The 11,093-nt window shown below is 57.1% G+C and overlaps 1 protein-coding gene across 3 annotated transcripts in view; it reads left to right on the top strand.

Moving 5' to 3' along the window:
* The first annotated feature begins 2,716 nt into the window (after positions 1 to 2,716).
* ITGA3 (integrin subunit alpha 3) overlaps positions 2,717 to 11,093 on the top strand; it is a 34,594-nt gene continuing 26,217 nt past the window's right edge. For 2 of the 3 annotated variants that reach the window (XM_027094738.1, XM_027094739.1), the window contains exons 1-2: positions 2,717 to 3,594; positions 10,807 to 10,934. In XM_027094738.1, the coding sequence (XP_026950539.1) occupies positions 3,389 to 3,594; positions 10,807 to 10,934 (334 nt within the window). In that variant the 5' untranslated portion in view covers positions 2,717 to 3,388. Of the gene's footprint in view, positions 3,595 to 4,188; positions 4,208 to 10,806; positions 10,935 to 11,093 lie in introns of those variants that run through there. The other variant, XM_027094740.1, reaches the window with a different exon arrangement.

Here is an 11,093-nt window from a genome sequence, read left to right as displayed (position 1 = left end):
GCGCAGTGGTTGAGAGTCCACCTGCCGATGCAGGAGACACGGGTTCGTGCCCCGGTCCGGGAAGATCCCACATGCCGCGGAGTGGCTGGGCCCATAAGCCATGGCCGCTGAGCCTGCGCGTCCGGAGCCTGTGCTCCTCAACGGGAGAGGCCACAACAGTGAGAGGCCCGCGTACCAATTAAAAAAAAAAAAAAAAAACTGGGCTCAGACTCCTCATTACACATGTTATTCTCCTTGTTTACATTTCTAGGTGGGTCCCTTCTCTACAGGGAAGGGTTGGCATGGGTCAACTGAGGATGAGATGAGGCTGTGGATGATAATGTCAGTTACATCAGAGGATTCTGGACCTTTGGCATGAACTGGGGATTTCTCTTTCTGCATCTCTCCAGCCCAGAGACCCCTCCAGTCCCTTCATCCCTCCATTCCCATTCCATCTCCCCCAGATCTGTCTGACACTCCCCCGCATTCCTTAGCTTGGGCCCTCCCCCTACCAGGCACCCGTGCTCCCACTCCCACATTCCCTCTGGACACTCCCCCAGAGTGGAAAAACCATCCCTCATCCCTTTCCTGCTCCCAGCCCTGGGATCGGACATGCTGGTCATTCCTGTTTGGGATGGCCAAAGAGATAACACCTGGCATGGAGCCCATCTGTCATCACAGGACTCTCAAAGCTGTTTCAGGTGGGGCCCCTGTCCACACTGAGTGTCCACCCTGGCCCCTGGGCTCCTGGCCCTGTCTGTTTCCTCCTTCTCTAAGAATGAGGTGGAGGACCCAGCAGCCAGCTGGAAGGAGAGCAAGGTAACTGTTCAACTTCCATCCAGGTCAGCTTCCTGTTCCTTGGCCCCACATGTCCTAACCCCTGGAGGCTCTGGGCCGCAAAGCAGACCATGGAGAGAGGCTGGGCAGCTCTGAGAGTCAAAGCTGGGGAACAAATGCTGCTCCAAGGGCAGACAGGGATGAGTGTCCTCTCCCCAAACACCGCAGAGAACGCTGCTATCACAGCTGCTTTTGTTTAGGCATGTCTGGCTTTCTGACCAACATCTGGAGTTTGTCTCTTAAAGACACAGCTGTGGCCAGTGGCCTCCAGTCCTAGCTCTACCTCCCATGAGCTGCGTGACCTTGGACATCCATGTTCCTCCTTAAGTCAAATGAGGAGTCAAATGAGGCCAGGAGAATATGAGAGTCTGCAAGTGAAAGGATTCATAAGCACAAGTTCATCTCGAGTCCCTTCCCAGGCTCTGAATCTAATTCTGTACTCCTAATTCTTTGAATCTAATTTTGTACTCCTAATTCTTTATCTTTTTCCTTAAAGAGGGCTCCAAATTGTACAAGCTTCAAGGCCCCACAAAACCTAGATCTGCCCTGAGTATGGTACAAATGTTAATTATTAGCATAAGTGGTCAAGAAGGGCGGCTCAGATAACACAGGATTAAAATCCGAGTTGCATAGCCTTCAAGTTGCTTAACCTCCCTGAGCCTCAGTTTTCTCATCTTAAAACAGAGATAACACCTCAAAGATTGCCGTGAGAATTTAACTTAATAATATTTGTGGGCTTCCCTGGTGGCGCAGTGGTTGAGAGTCCGCCTGCCGATGCAGGGGACACGGGTTCGTGCCCCGGTCCGGGAAGATCCCACATGCCGCGGAGCGGCTGGGCCCGTGAGCCATGGCCGCTGAGCCTGTGCGTCCGGAGCATGTGCTCTGCAACGGGAGAGGCCACAACAGTGAGAGGCCCGCGTACCGCAAAAAAAAAAAAAAAATTTGTAAAGCACTTAGCGTAGTTTCTGCTGCACAAGCACTACTATATGGTGGTTTTCTTATTATCATAAACTCTCAGAGATAGGGGCTCTAAAATGAATTTCAAGGAAGTAAGAGCTGAGAACTGAACTCCTGGACCAAAATAAGAAAGCTCCTTTAGCCTAGAAAAAAGAATGGTCAGGGGAAAAATGGGTCTTTGTGCTGCAATAAGGGAAATCTTAGTCAGACTCAAGAAAATACAGAGTGATCTCTTTAAGTTCCCTTTCAGTTCGATTCTTCTGCGGATAACCAGGCCTTTGGGCCTCGCCCACCGAACTCCTCCACCTTGGCGCCACCCACTACACACCAGTGGGGGCTGGAGTCCCCCGCCGTCTCCAAACGCTCGGTTGGAGCCTGCGTGGTTGGAGGGGGCCTTTGGAATTCTGCTGGGCTGGGCCCTGAAGGCAAGGGTGGATGAGAAATGGGTCCAGTCTGGGCCCAGCTCCCTGGCCACGCAGACACTCTAAAGAGAAGGGACTTCTTTCCACATCTACCGGACATCCATGATACAAAATAGATATCAGAAGGCGCAGTCCTTTGTGGAAAACGCTGTCTTGTTGCTAATTACAGTTAGCGATGCTTGGTTATTACCAATGCTAAATATCTGTCTGATTTTGTTGAGCGACCATTCCCAGCTCGGATCAGGGTGGGTGGGAGCGAGTGGGCAAAAGAAAGAAATCTTGACAAGGACGGTGAAGGGCTGGGTACGAGGAAGAACGCCCAGAGACCGCTAACCTTCTCTCAGGGGCTCACAGCGCGGCGGAGGCGAGGGCATTCCAGCCAGTGGCTTGTGGATGTCGGCTCCCAGATGCGCCAACGCCGGGGCTCTCCAGCCGGACCCACAGAGGTGGCCGCGTCCGGAACGGCCTTTCCAGCGGCTGTAGCCTCCGCAGCAAAGCAGCGGGACAAATCCCACCCCCGGCCCCGCCCGTCCAATCCATCTTGCTCGGGAGGCGACGCTTCTCGGGAGAAACAAGGGGCGGGGAGGGGTAATCCAAGCCTTCGGGGGCTCCGGACAGGTGTTTGGGGGAGAGGGCGGAGCCGGGTTAGGGAGGATGGAGAGGGAGGGGCGGTGCTGCCCCTTTAAGAGGAGGCGGCCGAGCCGGGACCTTTTCTCTTTCCCCGGAAGGAAAGCCTAGCCCCGGCTGGGCGCGCAAGGTGGGGAGGTGCGGGGCTGGGCGTGGAGAGGCGGGGCGCGCGCGGTGGGACCCCTCCTTCCCGTCCTCCTTGCTGTCGACAGGTCTGCCTGCCCAGATCCGCTGCCGAGCCCGGATCGGAGGCGACAGTGCGGCCAAGTGGGCGCGGCCGGCACGAGTTGGGGGGCAGGGTGCCCGGGGCAGGGGGGCGGTGACCCGGGGCAGTGCAGGCGGGAGAACAGACCCGCGGACCTCAGAGGGGAATCTGAGAGCTCAGACCGTGAGCGGACGTGAAACTGGCCAGGGCTGGGGGCCAGAAATTGATCAGCACTTCGGGGCTCAATTAAGCGGACGCCAGAGTGTTCTCCGGTGGCGCGGGGGATCAGGTGAACAGGTCCTCACTCCCAGCTCCACGCCCTCACGCGCTCTCGCCCGGGCCCCGGCTCCCGTCCGCAGCCATGGGCCCCGGCCCCAGCCGCGCCGCCCGCGTCCTACGCCCGATGTTCTGCGCGCTCGCCTTGATGGTGGCCGCCAGCGACCGCGTCGCCTCCGCCTTCAACCTGGACACCCGATTCCTGGTGGTGAAGGAGGCCGGGAACCCGGGCAGCCTCTTCGGCTACTCGGTCGCCCTCCATCGGCAGACGGAGCGGCAGCAGCGTTACCTGTAAGTGAAACTGGCCGGGGTGGGATGGGAGAGTGTGTGAACAGGGTGCGGATCCCGAGTGGAGTCCAAGCCCTGGGCCAGCTGGCTTCCAGGCTCGCAGGCCTCCAGCTCTGGGGAGCGACGATTAAGGGAGCGGAGACCTAGGCAGCCCTTCTGCTGCCGAGGCTTGGCGGGAAGTAAAGGGATTGGGTGTGGGATGGGGGCAGTAATTATTGGCAAGTGCTGACCCGGCCAGAACCTGTCTAGACTCAGCCCCTCAGGCCTTTAAACCTCTCTTGAGAGTAGAAGTGGGGTCCCCGTTTCCTGACCCCCCTCCCATTCAGTGAACTGGGTGCTTAGTATACCGAATGCCTCTTCTCTCCAGGGCTGGGAACTGGGGAAAACTGCAAGATAAACACCTTTCCCCTTTCCTGGGAAGAACCTACGGGGACATGCATTTAAGCCCGCCCCCACCTCGCACATAGTCTGCGGCCCGCCAGCCACACCCTCTGCAGAACCACACTGAAGGGCCTTCTCAACTGCTTGGCGGTTGGAGAGTGAAGTGATGGGCGAGTCTGGGCGTTTGGAGCTGTCCAGGCGCTCCTTCTGACCCCTTGAGGATGCAGAAGTAGAAGTGAGAGGAGCTGCTGTCCCAACTCCTGCTTGGTCTTCTGCAACCTACCCCCACCCCCAGCAGTGATGCCCTCCCACCAGACGTCCTCCTCGCATTCCACGGATTCATGTTGAATCTTCAACCCTGAGTGTGTTTGTTTTGGTCTCAGGAGGGAAATAGTGTTTTTCTCTTTCTTCTGTTCTCCTTCCCCAACAGCTGCAAGAAGGAGGAGAAAGAGCTAGGCAGAGGGGAGAGAGGGGAAGGAACGCATCCAGCTGTTTGTGTTGCCACCCCCGCCCCCCTTAGTCATGCCCAGTGGGGCATGTCCAAGTTTGAGAAGTTTCTCTGCATGGGCTCAGCGTGCTGAGGTTGGCAGTTAGGGGAAGAGGCCGCTGGGGAAGGTGAGGCTGCCACGGGAGGGAAGGTTGTTAGGACGGGACAGGCAGGCCCTCTTTGGGCAGTAGCCCTTCTGGTTGACCTACCGAGATGTCAAACCCTGCTGAGCAAGAGGACATGGTCGGATAAAGGGTGTGTTGAAACCTTTCTCAACTCTGGCTGGAACCTGCAGAAACTTGAGGAAGTTGCAATGTCCAAAGTTCAGACTGCCCCAGCCTTGTTCCCTGCCCTCCTGGTCCAGCCCCTGCCCAGGCCACCTACCTACTTGGCCTCAATTCCATCTAGCTTCTGCAGAGGCTAGGGCCACCACACCCTTCCCAGCCTGGCCCCAGCAGCTGCGGTCTGGCCTTAGCCACTCTTCCATCTTTTGGAGACCCTAAGTGATCATCAGCACACGTTTCTATGTTGGTGCTCTTTCTGCCCCAGCCCAGAAAAAGATTTTACGATTTTCAGTGCTGAATCTGCATGATATGAGGCAATGGAGTGTAAAGAGAATATCAGAAAAGCAAGGGTAAATAATGGAAAGCTGGAGTAAATCATAGCTTCTGTAATCACACACACACCCTTTTTTTTTCGCTGTGTGACCTTAAGCAGGATATTTCTCTTCTCTGGGCCAGTTTTCCCCAAGGAGAGGTTGGGTCTGGATCTATGTACTCCTTCCTGCCTCTGTTGGCAGCTTGGCACTGTGGAGAAAGAAGAGGCTCCCGAGTCCCATTGCCAGTTTCCTGTCTTGAATCTGTCACTAATACCTGAGTCTTAATTATCTTACACGTCAGGGGGAGGGGAGCCACACGCCTTCTTCATGGGGTGACGGTGGGCTTTTAATGAGATAATTTGTGTAAAATGCTCTGCATCTGCCTTCTTCTCCCAGGGGCAGCTGAGGGCTCTTGTGCTGAAGCTGGGACCTGGATGCGCCCTCACTAACCAAGGACCTCACCCAAGAGGGCTGAGCAGAGGGGTCCCACTTTTCTTCCTGGGCAGCTAGAGATGGCATTAGGCCTGCCAGGAGCCCGGAAGTTTCTAAAACTAATGAATCTCAGAGAGGCAGGTAGTCTAGACAGCATTCTGGGGGACTCACTTGGGTATGCTCAGACTTTTCCAGGGGTGGTTCTGCATCTTGGGTCATCTCCTCATCTCACTGAATTCTGCCCCGTGACCCTTTGGGAGAATCAGCTGGGCCAGCTGGGCTTAGCTACAGCCAGGTGTATAGCCAGATGTAAACAGCTGTCTGAGTGCACAGCCCAGGGCATCCAGCAAGTCAAGTGGCAGTTTTGTTAGCTTCAAAGTCCCTTTGGAAAAGGGGGAGGGTTCATGATCCTGAGCAAAGTCTTAGCCTGGAGTTCACTGAAGGTTTTCAGGAGACGCAGGGATCCTGGAAAGTGTGTGCAAAATCTTGCGTGTGTGTGCATTGTTCTGGGGCCTGGAGGAGGGGAGAGCATAGCTTTCGTTATATTCTCAAAGATGGCCTTATTCCAGAAATGGTTAAAAACCCAGGTGTGTCTTTGTTCCCCATCACCTTCATCTCTAGACTGAGGTTCCATGCCCACAACATCGGAGGCTTACTGCAACCCCAGCCCCAATTTCGCAGCCTCTGGAGTGAGGGGTCAGGAGCAGGACAGGGAACCAAGGTTCTGTGGGCTTCTTGGTGAGATACGTGAGGACCCCTGGGTGAGCAGAGGGACTGTTCCTCGGGGAGATGGTCACTGACCTCCCCCCCTTCCCCCAGCACCTGTTCTGTCATTCCCTCCTGGGAATCCAGGTGTCCTGGTCCGGCCTGACCTTGTGGGCTATGGGACATACCTCTGGGGCTCTTGCCTGGAAATGAGGGTGTCTGGGATGCCTGGGGCGGGGGTGGCTGCAGCTCCTGGAAGATGAGGTCATACCTGAGGTAGGCAGGAACTAGGCTTACTTGCTCTCCTAAAACATGTTTCCCTGGGCAGGGTAGGCACCTGGCAGCCTCCAAGGCTCGTGCCGGAGGAAATGGGCATAGCAGCTGTGGCTGCAAGCAGAAGGCGGGGATGCGTAGTGTCCTTTTTCTCTGGCTGTCTCCAATGACCAGGCCAAGCCAGAGAGCTTAAAACTGGGCAGGAGGTAAGGGAAGCCTGATCTTGTAGAAAATGAAGTGAAAGGGGCTTGGTCAGAACTAAGCAAAGAAGGAAGAGGATGGCGGTAACAGCAAGGGAGATTGAGGTTAAATGACATGAAGAATGCCCTAAGGGATCAATGTGGAAAAATACTAAGGAGCCAGGGAAAGGGAGAAGAAATGAGAAAAACAGCCTTGTTCTTTATTGTTGGAGGCTTGAGCAAGGCCTCTTTCTCCTGTCCTCTCTCATTCTCTCGCTTTCTCCGGCTTGTTGCTCTGATTCTAGGGCTGCGTCACCAGAGGGGAAAGGGAGCTGGGGGGCAGCGTAAGGAGAGGTAAGGCGGGGATTGAGAGGACTGCAGTTTCCGAGACCGCAGGAGAAGCCTCTGGGGACATGGCTAACTCAGTCAGGAGGATTGGCACAGAGCTGGGATCCAGGCATCTGAGAGCTGCCCCCAACCCACCCCAGGGCTCAGAGCTGGAGTGGGCCCCCTCCCCAACTGGCTTCCTGGCCTAAGGAGTAAGGCATGGGGGCCCGCTGGACCCTCATTGTTAACTGAAGTCTTTCCACTGGGGCTACCCCAGTGCCTTCCTGAGGTGAGGAGTCTGGGAAGTTGAATCCTACAGGCTGTTTCTCTGAGCATCACCCCACCCCAGTATCCCTCAGGGGGCCTTCTTCTCTGGGGTGAGCCAGCCTGGTGCCCTGACACCCCTGGGCCCCATTCCCCTGCCTCCTCTGATTCCACTGCTTTCTACCTGGCTATTCCATTAGCTTTGAACTGCCCCAGGAAGAGTGATGGGGCAGGAGTGAGAAAGTGCTTCTCCGGAACTTGGGGCTCAGGGGCCTCCACAAAGGCCAGGAGGGGCTGTCTGGCTGGAGCCTAAGGATAGGGTGAAGAGGCAGCTGTTTGAAAGCCCTTGCGAGGTCATTTTATTCATCTCCCTACCTCCTGGAAAGACACCTGCTCCCACCCAGCCCAGCCTGACTCCAGGAAGGAGGCAGTCCAGTCTCCTTTCCTCCTTGCTCCCAGAGCTGGGCACAGCCTCCCACGTAGCATCCCACTTCTGGCTGCTGCTGGGAGGGTGACCTCAGTGGTGGTTTCAGAGGGATCAGCTTCTCAACTCTTTGATCTGGACCAGACCCAACAGCAGGAGCAATGTGCTCATTTGCATAGTAACTTACATTCATTTACGTACCAGTAAGAGCTTTCCCACCCTCTGGATTTTCCCACACCTGACTGTGGCTGGAGGAAGCTGGACCCGGCCCTCTGTGCACCCTCCTTCCCCCATCTACTCCCAGTCCTCTGGCCGTAGACCCATTGGATCCTGGGCTGGGAGCCAGAGGGCCTTAAAGGGCCTCTAAGCAGGCCAAGTAGGAGCTAAAAATACTCCAGGGAGGTGGGAGGTGCTCTCTGTGGAATCTCTGAGGAGGGAGGGGCCTGGGATGCTGGGGGGGGGTGGTGCTGGGATTAGGACCCTGCCCCACCGCCCATCAATGGGCACAAGGCTGGTGCGGGGTGAGAGTGGAGAGGGTATAGGTGGTAAGGGGATTTATGTCAATCCAATTGCTATTCATGCCCAGCTCTGCCTGCTCTGTACCATAGGAGGCAAAGAGGCGGGGACCCTCAGGCCACTCCCTCTAAGATGAGGGAGCTGGGAGGGCGTGGCCACCCTGTTCCTCAGCCACCTCCCACCCTGACAACTTGGGCCCAGAGAGCTGTAGGCACGGCAACACTTCCCTTGCATCAAACGCCCTGGAATGCAACCTGGGCTCTCCAGGGACCCCTTGCCCACTGAGGCCTGGACCCACCCCTTCAAGGTCATTGTAGCCAACCCCCAGCTGCCACCTCCAGCCAAATCTGGGCTCCCACCGTCGAATGACTAGCTGCCAGTGCCCCACCCCCACCTGACTGATTGCCTTAGGCCTGGATCCTCTGCCCCATCTGAACACCTGAACTAGTCTGCTCTGTGCCTGTGCTTCAGGTCCCCTAACCCAGTGGGGCAGAAATTCCTGGGTCCCCGGAGCAAGGCCTGGGGGTGTGCTAGGGCCAGTCCTGGTGCCACAAGAAAGCAGAACGACAGTGCTCACGTTGGCCTTGGCTTCATAGTCAGGAAGCCCTTTCAAAGAATGAACCCACTTTTTCCCCCAACAACCCTGGAGGGTGGTGGGACAGCTGCTGTCCCATTTTACAGATGAGGCACTCACAGCTCAGAGAGGGAAAAGAAATTGTCCCTTGAGGCAGAACAGACCTAGAACCAGGCCCTTCAGCTCCAAGGCTGAGATATTCCTTTCCCACAGGCAGCAGCTCCCCTCTCGCACCTGTCAGGCTGGGGGCGGATGCCCATGGGTGGTCAGGCAGCGGACTCGCTAGGCACCCCACCCAGCCCAGACAGAGGGTGACTAACAGGGCCTGGCTGCCACACTGGCCCCCTGCCAGCCTTCCTGCCGGAGCTCCCAGCCCTGCTCTGCTTAGAGAAGCTATACCCCTGCCCCCAGGAACCCTTCCCCAGGGTGAGGTCTGAGCTGAGGTGTGAGGTGCAGGCAGAGTCCCCTTCCCGGCACCCCCAGGCAGCGCATTCCTGACACCCAGTGGGCCGAGGCACCCAGGCCCTGGCATGCCCGGGCCCTGCCCTGCCCGCTCCCTGCAGCCCTCACTCTCAGGTCCCAGGCAGGAGCTGCAGGCAGGGCTGTTGCTCTGCACACGCAGACTCTGGCAGGGGGCCTGGCGCCCAAGTTCTGAGCTGGGCGCCTCAGGTGACAGCACTGCTGGGGCCGGATGGAGGGGTACCTACCTAGGAGGTGCCTGCCACCCAGGAGGCTGGGTCCAGCAGGACTGACGAGGCGGTCTTGGCAGAACGTCCAGAGGCTGCAGACAGATGATGCTGGGAGAGCAAGGGGTGGTAGAGCTGGGTTCTCAAACTGTGGTGTGAATATTTGGGGTGCATGTTAAATAAGCACGTTCCAGGGCTCCACCCCCAGATTCAATCCAGGTTGTCCGTGGTGGGCTGAGGAATCTGCCTTTTTAACAAATATCGCAGGGATTTTTGATTCTGGTGGTCCAAGAACTGTCTTTTGAGATAATATTTCAAAGCTGATCACCGCCTTCCTCTCCTCTAGTCACCTCTCCGGTATGGGAAGGGCTGCTAGAACCCTAAGAACCTTGCAGAGACTTGCAGTTGGTGTCCCTAAAGAGGGATTCCAGGCAGGCTGGGGACAAGGTGGTTTATAGTCCTCACCCATCCCTATTCTCATGCCCACCAGCAAGAACTCTGCCCCGGGGCCACACTGTCCAAAGTGTCAGGTACCCAGCTCCCCTGCCACCACCCCTGTACCTCATATGTCTGTCTCAACAGGGTTGGGGGGGAGAGTAGACATCGCCCAGGTCACATAAGGGCCCTGCTGACCTCAGCTCACCCAGCTCTGTTTAGGGTCAGTTGTCCTTTCCCGCCCACATTCTTCAGTGCCCGCCCCCGGATCTAAGTCCTCAGATGTGGCTCAAAGAGGTAGGACCAGGACTCCTCCAGCCTTGCTCTCTTCCCCTCTGGCTTCATCTCAGAGGCCAAGCATTCCTTCCCAAACCCAGATCTGATTATGTCACTCAGATGCCAAAACAGTTCTTCCAAAACCCAGATCTGGCCATGTCGCTCCCTTGCTTGAAATCCCTCCGTGGCTGCCCTTCCCACCCTGCCTCTTGTCCCTCCCCGTGTTTCTGGCCTCCAGCTGTACCGAGGGCCTTGCAGGTCCCTGAGTCACTCTCTTGCTCATGCTTCCCGGCTCTTGCACAGGCCAGACCTTGGCCTACAGAGCCCCTCCTCCCCTTCTTCACCTGGTAAGCCCTGGTCATCAGACTCAGGCCAGGGTCCCCTCTTCTGTGGGCCTCCCTGATTGCCCCCCACGCAGAGTCTGGGCTGGTTTGCTCCCTGCTTTCCTCTCATGAGGCACTGACCACAGGTGTCTGTCTCCTTGCCTGGCTTCCCCTACCCTGGGCACTCCTCGAGGGCAGGGGCGGGGAGCCATTCATCTCCCGACGGCAGAGCCTGGCACAGAGCGGATGCCCGGCCCACGCACATTCAGCAGTGAGTTGTTTGAAGCGGGCTTTGGGGACTATGGGCCCGGGTCTACCTACCTTCTTGCCCCCAGGCTCCTGGCTGGCGCCCCCCGGGACCTTGCTGTGCCTGATGGCTATACCAACCAGACCGGTGCTGTGTACCTGTGCCCACTCACTGCCCACAAGAATGACTGTGAACGGATGGACATTGCAGAGAAAAGTGAGCAGGGGGACAGGAGCCTGGTGGAGGGCGTGGCACAGAGAGGATGACTGGAAGAGACAGAAGGCTCACCCGGGTAGCTTCCAGTCCCTTCTTGTCCGGCTGGGAAGAGGGAGTCCTAGAGTGGGACCAGATGGGATTTGTGGAGCTCGGACTATG

This window comes from Aethalodelphis obliquidens, unplaced genomic scaffold, assembly GCF_003676395.1.
Source record: "Aethalodelphis obliquidens isolate GAN/ISIS:26980383/991018 unplaced genomic scaffold, ASM367639v1 scaffold89, whole genome shotgun sequence".
NCBI classification, from domain to species: domain Eukaryota; kingdom Metazoa; phylum Chordata; class Mammalia; order Artiodactyla; family Delphinidae; genus Aethalodelphis; species Aethalodelphis obliquidens.
The sequence above is the reverse complement of the archived record's forward strand: the minus strand, read 5'-3'. Positions and strand labels throughout refer to the sequence as shown.